The sequence below is a fragment of the Musa acuminata genome, chromosome BXJ2-4 (genome assembly GCF_036884655.1).
Source record: "Musa acuminata AAA Group cultivar baxijiao chromosome BXJ2-4, Cavendish_Baxijiao_AAA, whole genome shotgun sequence".
Taxonomy (NCBI): domain Eukaryota; kingdom Viridiplantae; phylum Streptophyta; class Magnoliopsida; order Zingiberales; family Musaceae; genus Musa; species Musa acuminata.
Window position 1 is genome coordinate 20767501 of NC_088341.1, and position 19929 is coordinate 20787429.

The 19929-nt window shown below is 43.0% G+C and overlaps 2 protein-coding genes across 3 annotated transcripts in view; one reads left to right on the forward strand and one right to left on the reverse strand.

The window, feature by feature from the left end:
* The window catches only part of LOC103974142 (ethylene-responsive transcription factor 11), a 1027-nt gene extending 47 nt beyond the window's left edge, over positions 1–980 (reverse strand). The window contains exon 1 of the mRNA XM_009388905.3: positions 1–980. This exon is cut by the window's left edge and continues 47 nt beyond it. Coding sequence (XP_009387180.1) covers positions 78–773 — 696 coding nt within the window. The 5' untranslated portion in view covers positions 774–980 and the 3' untranslated portion in view covers positions 1–77.
* Positions 981–19525: 18545 nt separating this feature from the next.
* The window catches only part of LOC103974143 (piezo-type mechanosensitive ion channel homolog), an 82944-nt gene continuing 82540 nt past the window's right edge, over positions 19526–19929 (forward strand). Inside the window, exon 1 of one of the 2 annotated variants that reach the window (XM_009388906.3) lies at positions 19526–19864. In XM_009388906.3, the coding sequence (XP_009387181.1) occupies positions 19783–19864 (82 nt within the window). In that variant the 5' untranslated portion in view covers positions 19526–19782. The remainder of the gene's footprint in view (positions 19865–19929) is intronic. The other variant, XR_670880.3, reaches the window with a different exon arrangement.

Genomic DNA, 19929 nt, shown 5'->3' on the forward strand with positions numbered 1-19929 from the left:
ACCAATGCTATGTTGTCAAAAGGAAAAAAAGATGCATATATTTACAAAGAAACTATAATAGTTTCCGGGCGTTTGGATCAGGCAACCTCCGGCGGAGGAGGCATGTTGAGATCCAAATCGAAGCGAACCCTCCCCTTCGGCGAGGCCGATGGCGAGCAAGGACAATCAACCACCGACGACGAGTCTGAGTCACTCTCGACCCCGCTGAGACTCCGAAACACCTTCACCATCGCTGGCCGAACAGCCTTTGCCGCCGCTGCAGCCTTCGTTGAAGCGGCGATCGGATCAAAGAGCACCAGCGGACGCGGGCATGCTGCCACCGCCGCAGCGGCGTGCGGGAAGAGGAACCGGGCGGACGGTTGCCCGGGGTCGAGATCCAGAGGTGGGTGTCTGGCGGCCCGCTGCCTCGACGGGGTAGACGACTCCACGGTGCTGCTGCTGGTGCTGGCGGGAGCCGCCGCTATGGAACCGAATCCGGCTGGGGCTGCTGCGACGGCGGCGGCGGGGTCGACGGGGCAAGGGAAGTTGGTCTTGGCCTTGGGGCCGCGGAACCTGAGAGCGGCGGCGTCGTAGGCGCGCGCGGCCTCCTCGGCGGTGTCGAAGGTGCCGAGCCAGACGCGGCACTTCTTGGCTGGATCCCGGATCTCCGCCGCGTACCGGCCCCATGGCCGCTTCCGGACGCCACGGTAGCGCGTTCCCTTCCAGTCTCCATCTCCGCCGACGACCGCGCCATGGCCTCCCTCGCCACCTGGGTTGGAAACTCTGGGAGCCATCGTTGTATGTGATTCTCGAGCGCTTACGATCGATGGAGAAATAGATGAAGACGAGTGAGTCGTTGGCTCTCCAGAGGAGTGGGCGGGGAAGTATAAATAGAGGCGGAGAGAGGAGGGGAGAAAGCGGTGGGAGCGGTGAAATGGGCAAGGATGGGGCGGAGTCCACGGGCGGTTTGACCGCACTCGGCCGCCGCCCAGCGCATTGGATTAGTGATGCACAGGGATTTGGTAAACGTACACCGATATTCTTCTTTTCACGTGCACAAAGCAAAAAAAAAGGTTCCGTGCACACATCTTTTTATGCGGTGGAAGCGGAGTGCGTATAACGAAAAGACGAGGGTAACGTTAGGAAGATGACGTTGATTAGAGTTTGGTTTCCTGGTTTAGCCGGAGGCCACGTGGCACGCGGCGCTGTCGTGGCACGCGGAGCACGGCGAGCGTTGGGCGTTGGGGGTGGCTGGGCGGCGACGTCTCTATCGCCGCGCTTTTGAATTGACGGAAGGCTGCCGCATGGCGACGGCGTCAACTGACGGGCAAACGACAGGTCGCGGGAGAGCGGTGACGGCAGTCACGGCGTCAGCGTGGCTCCCTTGTCGGCCGCACAGGTTGCCCTTACACGCCGCGTTACTCGGATCGGTGGGCCCGCTGCTGGTCCGCAGCACACCGCGTCGCTTTTACTTCCCCATTTAATTAATGTGGTTATCGAAGGGAAAAAAAACTGTCATATATAATTATATATCACACATTTAATTTTGGATCATTTGCCCAAAAAAAAAAAATTTTCTCTCAAGCACCCTGTTCCTTTTTTCATATAGTGTCTCATGTTTTTTAATCACATAATTTTTTTTTATTTTTTGTCTAGCGCCTACGCGCTCTTCGCTTTTACCCTCTATTTTCGTTTTGTCATTTTTTATGTGATGATTTTTTTTATCAATCATATCCATCGCATCTATCCCTATCTATCATCGTGTGGTCTCATTTTTTTTATTAATGATGGTGTCGTGCATGTTACCTCTATGTTTCTTCGTTTGTTATTTGCATCGCAAGGTTTCCATTATGAGATTTTAGTTTTTCACCCCATAGAAAAAAAAGGGCATAGAAACATCTTCACCATAAGTCCTTTTATCTTTGTCCCATGGAGTTAAGGAAGGGTAAGATCTTACGATAATAGGTAGGGTATAGACAAAGACAATGAGTATCACAAGTGGTAAAGACACTACACAAAAACAATAAGATCTCGAAAATAGAAGCAAGGGATGGAGGTAGAGGCAACGAGTGCAACAAGGGCGAGCAACGTCGAAGGCGATTGAAGTGACAAATGAGAAAGGAAGAAAAGGAAAGGCATCTATGGGATTAAAAAAAAATATGAGGCACTAAAAAAAATGTACTCTTAAAAAAATAAAAATGATATTCTTTCAAGGGAATTGTTTTTAAATTTTAGATAATAATAAAGATTATTTACTGCTTTGAATGATGTTAATAATGCATGTGATCAATAGTCAAGTTGATAGCAATTGATCATCGTCTCATTTTTAATGTCAAACCAAATCGTACGTCAAAACATTGAAACTATAGCAAAAAATGTGATATTTATATTTGGTAAAATTGATAAATAGATTTTATCTATGGCTCCCATGATTAAATCTTGTTAGGTTTAAAAAATTTTATAAATTAATTTATAAATCGATTTATTATTGTATAAAAATTAATTTCAGAATTTAGCATATAATAAATAATTAAATATGGCTCAAACAACATATCTGCTATTGATTTTTTATTGGATAACACCTCTATATTCATTTTTATCGAATGATATTTTTTAAATATGAATTTTATCATAAATTTTAAAATTTTTTGAACCAATTTAATCCAATCAACCAGTTCACGTCATCCATCCTCCCAATCCTCCTCCCACTCCGCATCCTCCTCTATGTCATTATTCTCCTCCTAGCTTACCTCCCCCTCTATCATCGCTTCTCCTTTCCCCTTGACCTCCTCCTCTATATCCTTTCATGTCTCATTATTTATTGTCTTCTTAAAATTAAAGTTGACATAGTTACACTCAGATCAGTAACTAAGTTTAAAATTAGTAATACTTTTTTTAGAGAATTGTAGAATAATTAATTACTAAAATTTACACAATTTAATTAGAATATGATTCTAACCAGAATTATACTAATTATTTATTTTATGATGAATATATATATATATATATATATATATATATATATATATATATATATATATATATATATATGTATTATAAATAAGAGCATAACTGAGCATTTTCTATGTAAATTATGAGGAGGAAGAGAATGAGAGGGAGGGAGCGACGGAGAAGGAATATAAGAAGACAAAGGAAGGTGGAGGAGTGTCAAAGAGAGAGAAAGAAGATAAGGTAAAGATGGAGGGGAGGCGTAGTAGGAGGAGGAAGCGAATGAAGAAAAAAAAAAAAAGAGGAGAAAGCAAAGGGAAAGAAGGATAATGACATAGGGGGAGGAGGCAAACAAGATACTAACTTAAAGTGGGAGAAGGAGGAGGCAAAGTAGAGGTGGAAGAGGAGGGAGAGAGGATGGTGGAGGAGGGGAATATAAATTGAATCTAACGCATCCAGTAAACAAAAAAACAAAAAAATCTACATAGATTTTGATGTCATTTAATCTAAAAATGAGAGTTTTTTCGTTCAAATCAATACATAAGGGTGCTGTCCGATAAAAACAAATAGGGGGGTGCTATTTGGTAAATTGCTCAAGAGATATTTACTCATCAACTAAGGCCTTCAATAATATTATTTTAATTCTACATTGGTAGAGAAATTAGAGAATTAAAAATATCTAATAAAGAGAAAAAATTAACTCCATAGATAGCCTAAAAAATAACTCCCATCACATGTATAGTCATTCGGGATTCATCTTGAAAGCGGATGATTATTCATATTTTAAAAGAGTTCTTATCAATAATATTTAAGGTGAAGCTTATCAATTGATGTCCATTAAAACACTTAAAACATATTATCTCCAGACTATAATATTATGATAATATCTTTTGAAAGTGAATAATTCTTCACGTTCAAAAAGAATTCTTATCAAATGATATTGTGAAGCTTATCAATTGATGTCCATTATGTTGGGAAAAAATAATATAGCGGAACAATTCTTTTCTTTCTTTGTGTATCAAAATAGGTTGCTCATCAAAATATCAGCTTGTTATCAAAAACAAATATTAATTAGAGCAACATAAACAGTAGAATAATAAATCAATCACAAAGTGAGACACCGAATTTTTATATGGAAGACCTAATGCGGGAAAAACTGTAGGACCATAGTCTACCTCAAACTTCCACTATCACCAATAATGATAATAGTTTTATAATAAGTCTTCTCCAAAATAACTAGAGAATCATAATAACATCAAGAATATATATCGTAGCTCAACTATAACATATCATCATCAATATAAATGAATTTCATAAATAAAAAATTTTAGGTCTCACAAATTAGGTATATCAGGAAAGCACCAAACAACCTAATGCTTTGATACCACTTGTTAGAAAAAACTATTATAGCGGAATAATTCTTTTCCCTCTTTGTGTATCAAAATGGATTCCTCATCAAAATACCAACTTATTATCAAAATCAAATATTAACTAAAGCAGTATAAAAATTAGAATAATAAATCAATCATAAAGTGAGATACCAAATTTTTATGTAGAAAACCCAATGCGGGGAAAATTATGGGACCGTAGTGTCACGGACTTAGCTGATTTTGCCTAGGTTGTGCAGCACCCTTGCGTGTCCGTTCGCAAAGGTCAGCCTCCCCAAAGCCTCCCATGGTCCCTTAGGATCTACAAAAGATAAAACAGGTTAGAGAAAACACTTAACTCGGGATCCATAAGCAAACAATTTCGAAAACATTTTATAGACAATGCAAATTACAAACATACTTTACAAGCTCTGAACAGTTGCACAACAAAGGGTCAAAATGGTCCACTATAGATCGAAAATCTCTCACAAGTGTCCACATGACACAACCTTTATTTACAAGCCTAAAGAGACCACCAAATCCAACTAAAATGAGACTATTAAGCCTTCGGCCGTCTCTCTACATACTGTGCAAAGCATGAACATACCAAAAGATACAATAAGCATTACATCAAACATCCTGTTTACAAGTTTGTCTGTGACATTCTCCCCCACTTTTTCCTTCGATGTCCTCATCGAAGCCTTTTGTAGATACTAAAACTCCTCGCCTTTGCTGAGTCTTCAATCTTCTGCTCTAGGTGCAATGCGCTCCTTGGCTCCCAACTGCTCTCCGCTGCTCTTATTGATTAGTCGAACTTTTGATCTACTATGCTGTTTCAACTCACAATGACTTTGACTCTAGTGTGGGGTTGACTGAGTTATGTTGATCATTGTTGATTCCTGCGGATCCTCCAAATGAAGGAAAAAACCATCTTTACTATGCACTAGTCTCTCAAATATCACATGTTGCTTGAATTGGGTGGATGCTTTGTTGGAGCTTTAACGAGCATCGTCTCGCAAACTTTCAAAGTTTTGGGTCCTTCCTCCACAAAATGTCCATCGACTCTTCTTTCTTTTAGTTGTCACTTCTAAGTAGATTCGCATCACTTCCGCTTTCGATTGGCATTTCGTTGGGAAATGAAACGGACAATCTCTCTCAATAGCACTGATCACCGTTGGTGAGGATTTGACAACTATTGTCTTCCATTATCTTCGAAGGGTCTTTGAATCGTGTAAAGCTCCTTTGTTGGATAAATAAGAGAATTGGGCTACTCGATTTCGCCCATTCTCTTAAGAGTTGAGAAGGCAAAGGTTACTTGACTTTGCCTGCCTCCTCGAGGTTGTACTCCATGCATCGAGCTGGTTACTGGCCTTCGCCTGCTCTTTGCTCACACTTCTGAAGCACTTGAAGTATTTGCACTCCTTGCGTTGAGTTAGTTACTGTGATTCACATTCTCAGTGCCATCAAACTTCTGGAATGCAGGAAGTTTTCACCCCAACTTGGAGTAACTCTCTAGTAGTTTTAGTCACATTTGGGATTGTACCGTCTTCTCCATCAACTCTGTCATCTACTCCACTGAGTAGCTAAGGTACAACACCGGGTATTGCCTGCTTCGTTCCTTGGTCGTACACTCTTGCATGACCCGAAGTCCTTCATTTTCGGCTATATTGATGAGAATCTCGTTGACACCGGTCTTACAAAGTTCTTTCGCCTCTACCCTTCAGCCTTGTCTCGGTACTTAAGAGTTTGCCTCTGCATGCTCTATCTCCTCGGCCCCTTTCGCGATCAAGCACTCTCCCTCCATGAGAGCAAGGGATCAATGACTTTCATGGAAATCCCGCCTCTATGGTACCATGGCGCTGTCATGCCCATGACCCTACTATCCGTCACCTCGCATCTGCATCTCTTTTCTTTACGATCAGTAGATATGTCTTTGTGGCACTTTTCCGAGTCCACCTCCATTCTAACTGATGCTTGATTTTGGGTGGCTAAGTCCCTTTGGACTGATCGTCGTTTCTTCGCCCCTTTCGACCCCCTGCTTCAATACCTCTGTGTTCTCCAAGCAACTCCTTTTGGTCGATGGAAAGACAGACTACAACTCCCATGCATGGCCTCTACCATCACGTTGTAGGATTTGCACCAATTATGTTCTCCTTAGCTTCCTTGGTAGCAACGTTCGCTTACTCGACCTTGTCCTCTGACTTGCCGGGCTCCCTTAAGCGAATATGGGCTTTGGAGTAGTCCAACTCTGCAACTGTTTTGGTCATACCTCTGCTTGATCAAGTCCCTCCCATGGGACTCACTGGTACTTGCATTCGAACTTTTTCCTTGGTGGAACACAGCTCCCATATGCTGATGACCAAGGCTTTCATCCGATGCAAAATTCGATGCACACACGGAAGACCCGTCTCTGCGGTACCATGACCTTCACTCCTTGAATCCATAACCCTTCTTGTCGTCATGTTATTCACCGAAGTGGAGCTTCCAGTAGCTCCCGATCATACCTCTGTATGATATAGTCCCTCACGGGACTATGTCGTGTGTGTCGCTTTGTCACAAACTGTTCCACCACGATCCACTGCACCATGTTGCCTCCTGGTAACATCTCTATTACATTCTGATCCTTATGGGATGAACTTGAATTATGATCCCTCCATGTGTGGCCTCTGCTAATACATCGCAGGGTCTCTTTCACCTTTGATTTTGTTCGCTCATTTGGCAATCGACCTTTATCCACCCGCTCTTGGGTCACACCTAGATGAAGCACCGCTCTAGGACAGTCCACCTAGTAGCTCCCGAAGTCCACTGACTTCGCTGCAATTAGTGGACCATTGTTTGGATCTTGGGCCTCTACCCCTACCAGCACAATCTCCGCTGCGCACCGCTTCCTGCTTGACAACTTGACTGGCAACACTATGGAATATTCTTCAAGAGTACCCGCGTTCGTGTCCTCTTGCCCCATGCCAAGGCCTTCTAAATCCAACTTTGCCCCTATAAGTTTAGTCACCTTAGTTCCTCCATCAAATTCACCGAGATAAGATGCATGTGCCCAGAAGCTCCCTTCGTCTTTGGCACTATGTAAGATGAGTCTGCTCCGTCAGAATGAAGGACCCATGGAATAACATGATCCTGCTCTTGCCTCTGCAAGAGTTCTTATCCTTAACCTTTGTCCAAGGAAAGCACTGTGCCTCCGCTCCATGTTCCATCTTCTATGCTGGCTCTCATTATGCGGCTTTGGTACTTCGCCAAGTTGCTAGTCATAGGTGCCCAGCAAGCCAATCACGTGAGTGATGGCACGTGTGACTTGATACATAATCTTTTTGCTTATTATATTTTGGCGTATATCACTTTATAACTATTGCATAAATGTATATATATATTGTGATGTCCTTGGATTTGTGCAATGAGAATCGGATCGTGATGAGATCACGATAATGAGATCGATTCACCTTTAAACACATATCCTAAATAATCTCGGTCATAGGTTACTCGAGAGGGACATCGTGATAACCGGACAGACTGTTTTGCTATATACCAGACCATATGATGGATACAGCTGGTCTCATAGCTGCTCATGTAGGGACACTAGGGATACAGTACAGGTGCTCATTGGAGAATGAGTTCACAGATTGATCCGCTTACGGAATGCTGGATGGTTGATGATGCCTTATTGTCAGACAGCGATTCCGTAGTCCTAGTGGTATATCTGGTCCTTGGACTTGAGACACCAAGGATGTCCTGTATGACTGCTCCACTCTTTGATACCAGACTTATAGGTTTGGCTGTCCCAGATCTAGTACAACTGGTCATTGGGAGTGGTAGTCAACCTTACGAGGGCTATTGAGCGTCGATAGAGGATCATCCACTCTCGGCGTCATGAGAGGAATATCCCATGTGTTCTTGCTCAGATAAATCCCTAGCTAGGGTCATTCGGGTTGAGAGAGAAAGAGTTCTCCGGGAGAATCCGATTAGAGCGAGACTCGAGTAGAAACCGTATGGGTCTGACAACACCATGCTCAATATACGGTCTCTAGGATATTAGATGGATAATGGACTATAGGTACAAGGTAACTAATGACAGACAGGTCCAATGGATTGGATTCCCCTGTATCGTGTAGGGACTACGGCGTAGTGGCCTAGTACGTCCGTAGTCGATGAGTCAAGTGAATTATTACAGAGATAATAATTCACTGAGTTAGAAGGAGTTCTGATGGGTATGACTCACGACCAGCTCGATATTGGGCCTAGAGGGTCACACACATATGGTAGGCATTGCGATGAGTAGAGGTTCAGATATGAGATATCTGACGGAGCTCTTGTCTTATTGGATGCAGATCCAATACCCACTAGGGGAGGACCCATTAGGGTTTGATAGGGGACCTCTATAAATAGGAGGGATTCAGAGCCTCATAGGCTAGAGTCTTTGCGTGCCTTTCCTATTCTCCTCTGCGTGCCTATCCTATTCTCCTCTCCCTCTCCACCTCAGAGCAGGCCTGGAGTTTTGAGGAGCGTCGTCACAACCCTACTGTGTGGATCACCACTAGAGAAGAGGACGCTTGACCTCCTTCACCCTCTCCTAAGGATCTGCAAGGAAATAGGGATATACGATCTCCCTAGGTAACACAATCTACTCTATACGCAGTTTTAAGTTTCGCGGATTTTGCGCACCAATCTTCGCACGACGACGAACATCTTTTTGGGAATCGGGGATTTTATTTTCTTGTTCTTCCGCTGCGCATATGATGTCGCCCCCAAGAATTTCCCAATAGTGGTATCGGAGCCAGGTTGTTCGTGCGAATGATTGGTCTTGAACTGCGTGTGTTGTGTTTAGGAAGAATTTTGACGTCAAAATCGTTGACGCAAAAACAAGGAAGGGTAGCAACAGTTGCTGCCCTCGATCTGCGTGCGTGTAGCGCAGCCGAAGGCGGGCAGCACAGGGGCTGTGTCTGCAACAGCCGGCCGGTGGCCTGCTTGCCGCAGGCTTGCGTCCGGCGAGGCTGGCAGCCCATGGGCAGAGGCGCCTACGACCGCTTCTCCCGCGGGGTGAGGCGCCGCAGGGTAGCGGCTACACTGCGGCGCCTGTAGCCTCTGCTCCCGCGAGCGAAACCCCCCCGCAGGGGCGGCTGCCCATCGGGACAGCATCGCCTGCGGGCGTTGCCCCGTGGGCAGAACCGCCCCCGGAGGCGGCGGCGCCCGTAGGAGCGCCAACCTGCAGGGACGGCACCACCTGCGGGCGTTGCCCCGCCGGCAGAACCGCCCGCGGGGGCGCCCACTTGCAGCAGCACCGCCGCCAGCGGGCGTGCCGCCTGCAAGCGAGGGCAGCGCCCTCGCCCCGCCGCACAGGCCGCCGCCAGCAGGGTGGCGGCGGCGGTAGTAAGGGGGAATTAGGGTTTTGGGCAAAAAAACAGTTTTGCCCCTATGATTTGAGAAATTTCAGTTTCTGTCTTTTATCCAAATTATGAAAATACCCTTAGGAATTGAGAAATTCCCTACATGTCCCTGATTTCAGAAAATATTAATTAATTAAAAGGTTTAGTTGATTATTATTTTTATTATTATCTAGTAGTTCTACATGATGATGATTATTTATACATGTGATGTATGATGTGTGGACAGATGATCATAGACCGTCTGATGTGTGTACTTGTGATTATTATTATTGAGGTCTACGAGCCTCCATTATATTTCTCATTTATTGTCAGGCCTGCGTGCCTATGATTAAGTTGTAATCACATGAGGAGGCGCAGCGGGAGCGTGGATGCGATAGCGGGACCCACGAGACGAACGATCGTGATGCATGAAAATGCATCAAGATGTCGACGGAACCGACGAGGACAAGATGAACGATCATAGGGCATGGAGATGCACCGTTGCACACATAGATCTTGATGTGAGTGATTAGGCCTACTGGCTCGGGCCTAATCATATTATGTTGTGGTCCATGATCATCTGGTGTGATTGCTTATACACATACTAGATATGTATATATATTTGCATGCGATGTAGATATATATTAAATATGTATATGTGTGACATGTTATATTAGGAGACTAAATCATAGAAACATCTCTCGATAATATTAAGTCGGTAAACGTGGGGCAATTAGATTGATCCATGTGGCCTTCCATTGTTATAAGTAGGAACCGATTCCCGGTGTAGGTTGAGTTGGTCGAGTCCCTCGAGACTCACCTATATCGCGATTCGCTATCTTGCTTACGACATAGAGATGTCACCGGTGACCTGAGGGCATGGTATGCTTAGTCGAGTCCCTCGAGGGTATATCATCAAATCAGACTCATCTTGTAACGAAGGTGTTGACTTAACCGAGCATCATGGTTGGTCGAGTCTCTCGAGGCCATGGTGATTCGGAGGCCGAATAGGACGGGAATCACAAGGAGTTGTGATCGGCAAGAGTTGCCTACCTTTTAGGCTTAGTGTGATTGGTCGAGTCCCTCGAGGTTACACTAAGACGCTGATTGGATCCTGATCCCCACTAGAAGTCTGTCGGAGACTTCCGTTTCACGTGTTGAGGGTGTCGCGTGACTCATTAGTAAAATAGTGGGAGCATATTAAGATAAAAGTCCATATCTTGATAGTTTATTTCTTGCAAAATCTGCATGTTATTCATTTCTGCTGCATCTTTATTTTCAGAAAATGTCGCTTTCAAATCCCTTACGTGGCATACTTGATGTCAACCGCCTCACTGGTCCAAATTATACGGATTGGCTCCATAACTTGAGAATTGTTCTCACAGTGGAGAAAATCGTGTACGTCCTTGAGACAGTGATGCCTACGCTCGAAGAAGGGGCAAACGAGGATGAGATCGCTCGCTACGTAAAGTACATTGATGACTCCACTCTTGCTCAGTGCTATATGTTGGGCTCTATGACTCCTGAGTTACAGAGACAACGTGAAAAGATGGATGCCAGATCCATTCTCCTACATGTCCGCAAATTGTTTGAGGAACAGGGAAGGACTAAGCGATATGAGATATCCAAGAGCCTCTTCCACGCTAGGATGACTGAGGAGACACCAGTTCAAAACCATGTCCTAAAGATGATTGAGTGGATAGAGAAATTCACAGGTCTAGGAATGGTTCTAGAGGATAACTTATGTGCGGACATTGTGCTTTAGTCCATACCAGATTCCTTTTCACAGTTCATAATGAATTTTAATATGAACAAGCTTGAGGTGACTCTCCCAGAGCTCCTCAATATGTTGAGAGAGGCAGAGAGTACTATTAAGAAAGAGAAGCCAGTTCTCTACACTGGTGAGACCAAAAAGAAAAGGAAAGCAGAAAGGTCCCTTAAGAAGGGAAAGGGCAAGGGCAAACCAGGTAAAGCAAAGGTTGCTAAGAAATACCCAGCAAAGGACAAAGGCCAGTGCTTCCACTGTGGTAAAGATGGGCACTGGAAGAGAAACTACAAAGAGTACCTTGCAGAAAGGGCGAAATAGAAGCTTGGAGAAGCTTCAGGTACATTTATGATCAATCTCTAATTGTCAGATTTTTGTGATAGTGCATTGGTATTGGATACCAGTATTGCTTATCACATCTATAATTTATTGTAAATTCTAGCAAAGCCGAGGGGAGATTGGCAAGAGGAATATTGCATAAAGGTTTGTTTATGCAAGACACTACTCCACATATCATGAATGTAAATGTGTCCAAAAGGAAACGAGATGAGATGAACAGTGCATACTTGTGGCATTGTAGGCTAGGTCATATCCATGAAAGAAGGATTCAAAAGTTGCTAAATGATGGATATCTAGATCCATTCAACTATGTGTCATATGCAACTTGTGAGCCTTGCATTCGTGGAAAACTGACCAACTCTCCATTTATTGGAACTGGAGAGAGAGCTACTGAGTTGTTGGAACTCATACATAGTGATGTATGTGGACCCATGTCAACTCATGCCATTGGAGGTTACTCCTACTTCATTACATTTACTGATGATTTCTCAAGGTATGGATATGCGTACTTAATGAAGTACAAGTCCGAGTCCTTTGAGAAATTCAAAGAGTATAAGAATGAGGTGGAGAACCAGACTGGAAAGAGTATCAAAACTCTTCGATCAGATCGAGGAGGTGAGTACTTAAGTACAGAGTTTACTCAGTTCCTCAAGGACCATGGGATATTTTATCCCAATGGACACCTCCTTATACACCTCAGCTCAATGGTGTCTCTGAAAGGAGAAATCGTACGTTATTAGATATGGTACGGTCCATGATGAGTTTCGCTGACCTACCCATCTCATTCTGGGGATATGCCCTAGAAACCGCAGCTTACCTTCTAAACAGAGTTCCAACTAAGTCGGTAGTGTCTACACCATATGAGATATGGAAAAGGAAGAAGCCTGATCTTAAGGTTGTTAAGATTTGGGGCTGCCCTACCCACGTTAAAAGACACAACCCTGATAAGTTAGAATCAAGGACAGAGCGATGTAAATTTGTAGAATACCCCAAGGAAACTTGTGGGTATTATTTCTATCATCTAAAGGACCAAAAGGTCTTTGTAGCTAAGAGAGTAGTGTTCCTTGAGAAGGAACACATTCTTGGCGGAGACAATGGGAGAATGATAGAGTTGAGCGAGGTTGGAGAACCAAGCTCAAGCACCACTCTACAGCCCGAGTCTGTTCAGGTACCTAATACATAAGTTTCAACTTTACGTAGGTCTGATAGAGTATCCCATCCTCCTAAGAGATATGTGGGACATATTAGAGGAGAGGATGTTGAGGATATTGATCCTCAGACCTACGAGGAGGCTATTATGAGTATAGACTCCGGGAAGTCGCAAGAAGCCATGAATTCTGAGATGGATTCTATGTACTCCAACAAGGTTTGGAACCTAGTTGATGCGCCCAAAGGTATTGTACCCATCGGTTGCAAGTGGATCTTTAAGAAAAAGATCGGAGTAGATGGAAAGGTAGAGACCTATAAAGCAAGGCTAGTGGTTAAGGGGTATCGTCAAAGGCAAGATGTTGACTACGACGAAACCTTCTCACCCGTAGCAATGCTAAAATCCATCAGAATTCTATTGGCTATTGCAGCACACTATGATTATGAGATTTGGCAGATGGATGTGAAAACCGCATTCCTCAATGGGAACCTCGAGGAGGAGGTGTATATGATGCAACCTGAGGGATTCGTGTCCAAGAACTGCCCAGATAAGGTGTGTAGGTTGCTTAGATCCATTTATGGACTAAAGCAAGCTTCTCGAAGTTGGAACATAAGATTTGATGAGGCAATCAGATCTTATGACTTCGTTAAGAACAAAGATGAGCCTTGTGTGTACAGGAAGGTAAGTGGGAGCGTTATCACCTTTTTGGTGTTATATGTGGATGACATCCTCATCATTGGGAACGACGTAGGAATGCTATCCATAGTAAAGGCTTGGTTATCTAGACACTTCTCCATGAAGGACTTAAGGGAAGCATCTTATACCTTGGGGATTAGAATCTATAGAGATAGATCCAAGAGGATGCTTGGCTTGTCCTAGTCTAGGTACATAGAAACCATTGTCAAAAGGTTTGGCATGGAAAATTCTAAGAAAGGGCGAACATGGATATGATACCTTATGCCTCAGCAATAGGGTCTATCATGTATGCCATGCTATGTACTAGGCCTGATATAGTGCATGCTCTGAGTGTCACGAGCAGATATCAGGCGGATCCAGGCTTGGAGCACCGGAATGCGGTAAAGTGTATCCTTAAGTACTTGAGAAGGACTAAGGATCTTTTACTAGTATATGGAGGTAGTAGCCTTAAGGTTGAAGGCTACACTGACTCAAGTTTTCAGTCTAATGTCGATGATAGCAAGTCGAATTCAGGGTATGTGTACACCTTGAATGGAGGAGCAGTGTGCTGGAAGAGTTCCAAGCAAGATACTACTGCTGACTCGACCAAAGAGGCGGAGTACATTGCTGCATCATATACAGCAAAGGAGGGAGTTTGGGTGAAGAAGTTCATCACAGATTTGAGAGTCATGCCGGGTAGCGAGAAGTCGACTTCCTTATATTGCGAGAACTATGGGGCGATTACTCAAATAAGGGAACCCGGGTCTCATCAGAAGTGTTCTGAGGAGGTTCCAACTTATCAGAGAGATCGTAACCCGAGGAGATGTAGCAATGGAAAGAGTTCCATCCGAAGATAACATTGCAGATCCACTGACAAAGCCGTTGTCTCATATTGTCTTTGAGCGTCACAGGGGTCTGATAGGGATCAAACACATAGGTGATTGACTTTAGGTCAAGTGGGAGATTGCTAATCATAGGTGCCCAGCAAGCCAATCACGTGAGTAATGACACGTGTGACTTGATACAGAATCTTTTTGCTTATTATATTTTAGCGTATATCACTTTATAACTATTGCATAAATGCATATATATATATTGTGATATCCTTGGATTTGTGCAATGGGAATCGGATCGTGATGAGATCACGATAATGAGATCGATTCACCTTTAAACACATATCCTAAATAATCCCGGTCATAGGTTACTCGAGAGGGACATCGTGATAACCGGACAAACTGGTGTGCTGTATACCCGTCCATATGATGGATGCAGCTGGTCTCATAGCTGCTCGTGTAGGGACACTAGGGATATAGTACAGGTGCTCATTGGAGAATGAGTTCACTGATTGATCCGCTTACGGAATGCTGGATGGTTGATGATGCCTTATTGTCAGACAGCGATTCCGTAGTCCTAGTGGTATATCTGGTCCTTAGACTTGAGACACCAAGGATGTCCTGTATGAGTGCTCCACTCTTTGATACCAGACTTATAGGTTTGGTTGTCCCAGATCTAGTACAGCTGGTCATTGGGAGTGGTAGTCAACCTTACGAGGGCTATTGAGTGTCGATAGAGGATCATCCACTCTCGGCGTCATGAGAGGAATATCCCATGTGTTCTTGCTCAAACAAATCCCTGGCCAAGGTCATTCGGGTTGAGAGAGAAAGAGTTCTCCGGGAGAATCCGATTGGACCGAGACTCGAGTAGAAACCGTATGGGTATGACAACACCATGCTCGATATACGGTCTCTGGGATATTAGATGGATGAGGGACTATAGGTACACGGTAACTGAGGACAGACATGTCCAATAGATTGGATTCCCCTGTATCGTCTAGGGACTACGGCGTAGTGGCCTAGTACGTCCGTAGTCGATGAGTCAAGTGAATTATTACAGAGATAATAATTCACTGAGTTAGAAGGAGTTCTGATGGGTATGACTCACGGCCAGCTCGATATTGGGCCTAGAGGGTCACACACATATGGTAGGCATTGCGATGAGTAGAGGTTCGGATATGAGATATCCGACGGAGCCCTTGTCTTATTGGATGCAGATCCAATACCCACTAGGGGAGGACCCATTAGGGTTTGATAGGGGACCTCTATAAATAGGAGGGATTCAAAGCCTCATAGGCTAGAGTCTTTGCGTGTCTTTCCTATTCTCCTCTCCCTCTCCACCTTAGAGTAGGCCTAGAGTTTTGAGGAGCGTCGTCGCAACCCTGCTGTGTGGATCACCGCTAGAGTGGAGAACGCTTGACGTCCTTCACCCTCTCCTAAGGATCTGTAAGGAAACAGGGATATACGATCTCCCTAGGTAACACAATCTACTCTATACGCAGTTTTAAGTTTCGCGGATTTTACGGACCAATCTTCGCACGACGACGAACATCTTTTTGGGAATCGGGGATTTTGTTTTCTTGTTCTTCCGCTGCGCATATGATGTCACCCCAAGAATTTCCCAACACAAGTTACACCTAAGTTGCTCTGCTCCTCTTTCTTGCATTGAGTTGATGGTGGCCCTCATGTCAACCATTCCATAGGTCAGCCTCCCTTGAGTCTAATCTCCATATCGACTCCAAGTGTACCTTCATTTGTGTTGCTTTGCGTCGCTCCCCCACTTGATCTCGTAATGTATCCACTAATGCATTCTCTTAAGCGAGATCATACGATGACTCCTCGTTGCTTGCTCAGTGTATTGAGCTTCATGGAGTTGTTGTTTATTGAGGTACTCCTTCTCAACATATGCGGTATGTTGCACATGATTCTCCCTTTAGAGAGCCGGGATTTATCCCTCCTGGATATCTATCCCATTGGAGCAACATCTCTCTTCGTTTTGGAGACCACCATCCCCTTGGACTACTCCGATTTGCTGAACAAACTACGTATTGTTCTGCCTCCTGCAAACGCACTTGCTAGATTGCGACTCCACATTAATACAGCCCCCACTACACCACTAAAGGTTTAGCAACATGCTGAACTCGTTGCACACTTTAGCCTCCTACGGACGTATCCTTCAAATATCAAAGAGAAAGTTTCAATGCTCCATGGCATCGAGTTTCGGTCGCCTTGGGATGACCACAAACATTCCATCGTCCGCATACAAGCCCATGCATGAGTACCGAATTCTTCGAGTTAGCAATTCCCCTCACCTTTGTGAGCTTTGCACAACTCTTTCGGTCGCTGAGCAACTCATTCTACCTTACATGGTCTCATCCTTTACCAAATGCCTTGCTTGCCTCGAGCACCATCAAGTATAGTTGTCAACGTCGAGCCGTAGCTCAGACTTAACCATTCTAACTTTTGTTTGCTCCGCATTCTTCAAAGCTTGCTTATTCTCATAGTGTCTCTTGCGCGAAGGGTTGGTCATTCCTTTGAATGTCAATCTCAGATGCTCGCTCCTTTGAGCGACTCCTTTTCCCTACATCTCCATGCCCGTTTTATCCCAAACGGTCGCGCGTGTGCTGACTGCCCTCAACGCAGCCTCGCTAGGTCCCCCACATTTGTATGCCAAGTGTTTTTATGAGTGCTTGTCCTTCTCTGATACCATCTATCACGGACTTAGCTGGTTTTGCCTAAGTCATGCGGCACCCTTGCGTGTCCGTCCGCAAAGGTCAACCTTCCCGAAGCCTCCTATGGTCCCTTAGGACCTACAAAAGAGAAAACGGGTTAGAGAAAACGCCTCACTCAGGATCCACAAGCAAACATTTCCGTAATTACTTCGTAGACAATGCAAATTACAAAAAAACTTTACAAGCTCTGAACAGTTGCACAACAAAGGGTCAAAATGATCCATTATAGATCAAAAATCTCTCACAAGTGTCCACATTTTACAACCTTTATTTACAAGCCTAAAGCGACCACCAAATCTAACTAAAATAGGACTATTAAGCCTTCGACCGTCTCTTTACATGCTGTGCAAAGTATGAACATACCAAAAGACATTGACATACATAAACATTACATCAAACATCACGTTTAGAAGTTTGTCTATGACAGTAGTCCACCTTAAACTTCTACTATCACCAATAATGATAACAAGTTTATAGTAAGTCTCCTCCAGAATAAGAATAACCAGAGGATTACAATAACATCAAAAACACATATCTCCACTCAACTATAACATATTATCATCATGGATTTCATAAAAGAAAAATTTTAGGTCTCCCAAAGTAGGTATAGTATGAAAGCATATTAGAGAGAATAAACTACATATCAATACCATTAAGATTATAGAGCTTATTGCAAAAATTCTTCAGTTTGATATCATCATCGTGCATGACTATGCGGTTTTGATAATATTTTTTTGAAATTGGACGATTCTTCAGTTTCAAATGATATTTAGTGTAAAGCTGATTAAATGATATCTATTAAGACACTTGAAAATACATTATCTCTCGACTATAAGATTTTGATAATATCATATATAATGTTTTATTAGTTGAGGAGTTGAAGGATAAAAGACTAAATATGATATCTCCTCGGGAGATATTTTTAGAGTTTATTGTGAATGATATCTAGTGTAAAACTTATCTAATTAAAAAAATACCTATTAAGACACTCAAAAATATATTATCTCGTGATCATATGTAACTCTTTATTAGTTGAGGAGTTAAAAGAATAAAAGATTAAATGAGATATCTTCCGGGAGATATTTTTGGGATTCATTATGAATGACGTGTGACACTTATCAAATGATATTTATTAAGATACTTGAAAATATATTATCTCCCAACTATGAGGTCATAATAATATCATATATAATTCTTTATTAGTTAAGGACTTGAAGAATAAAAGGTTAAATGCGATATCTCATCGATATACTTTTGGAATCCATTGTAAATGATATCTAGTGTGAAGCTTATAAAAAAATATTCATTAAGACACTAAAAAATATATTATCTTTGAGATTATGATAATATCATATATAATTCTTTATTAATTGAGAGGTTAAAGAGTAAAAGACTAAATACAATATCTCTCCAAAAGATACCTTTGAGATTCATCGTGAATGATATATAGTATGAAACTTATCAAATGATGTCTATTAAAATACTTAAAAATATATTATCTCCCAAATATGAGGTTCTAATAATATCATATATAATTCTTTATTAGTTGAGGAGTTGAAGAATAAAAGGCTAAATTGAATCTTTCCATGAGATATTTTTGGATCAATTATGAATGATATCTAGTGTGAAACTTATCAAATGATATCCATTAGGAAACATATTATCTCTCAACTATGAGATTATGTAATTTTTTTATTAATTAAAAAGTTAAAAAAAAGGCTAGCGTTATCTCCCTGCAAGATATTTTGGAATCCATTTTGAAAGTATAAAGATAATTCATTTTAATTGAAAGAATTCATACGACTAATGTGAATCTTGTATCTCGACAAAGGTAAAGTGATATAACTAATAAAATTAATCAAATTGAACGAATTCTATGAAGTAAAATAACACACGCATCCTCGAATACATATCACGTTATTGAGTTATCTCTATTGCAAAATAAGAACTAACAAAAAATAATCTCCATCAGTTCCTTGATTCCTAATACTTCATTTTACTTCTTGAAACAGAGCAGCAACGTTAATGCCATTAGTGTCCGGGTTGTCAGGAAGAAGCATCAACCATTCCATGAGCATCGTGGCTCACCCTCAGCCGTCGATTTGCTGCCACCCTGGCGGGTCCCAGCTACCCACCAGTCATCCGTCCACGTGATCGGAACGGTAGATTTCACGTAGTTATAGAAATTTTTGAACGCACGTCCGCATGAAATGACGAACTCCAGTAGACCGTTGCCGTCTTTTCGCAGTGTTTATACTATTTCTACTTATTTATTGTAACGTGCCATTATACCTCGCTTATGGTTGGATAGAAAACGTGGGGACCACCAGGAGACAGGTCGCGTAGGAGAGACATGTAGAAGTGGTATTTGAGTTGCTTCCAACGACGCAACGTCCCCCTCGGAGTCGCTGGATGCCCTTTTGGACCGACCAAACTGAAGGCCGGATCCCAAATTGCCCCCAAGCGTTCGATCCCCTCTTTGATCCTTTCATGAGAACGAGCATCATCTCCTGGATTCGATTCTCGTTCTCGCCTTCGAGCTCTTGATCCCGAGGAGCGAATTCTTAAGAGGAAGATTCTAAATGTCTCTGAGAGGAATTAGGGATTCCACCAGCCTTCCATGACCGATGATAAGGCGATCTCCTACTCGGAGAGCACCGATGGGTGGCTTTCTCGGCAGCTTCCTGCTGCCTCTGCTGCTCTTGGCAGGTAATTCATCGGAATTTTCATTCTCGCTTCCGTTGCTTTCACGACAATGACTTAATTTCTCACGT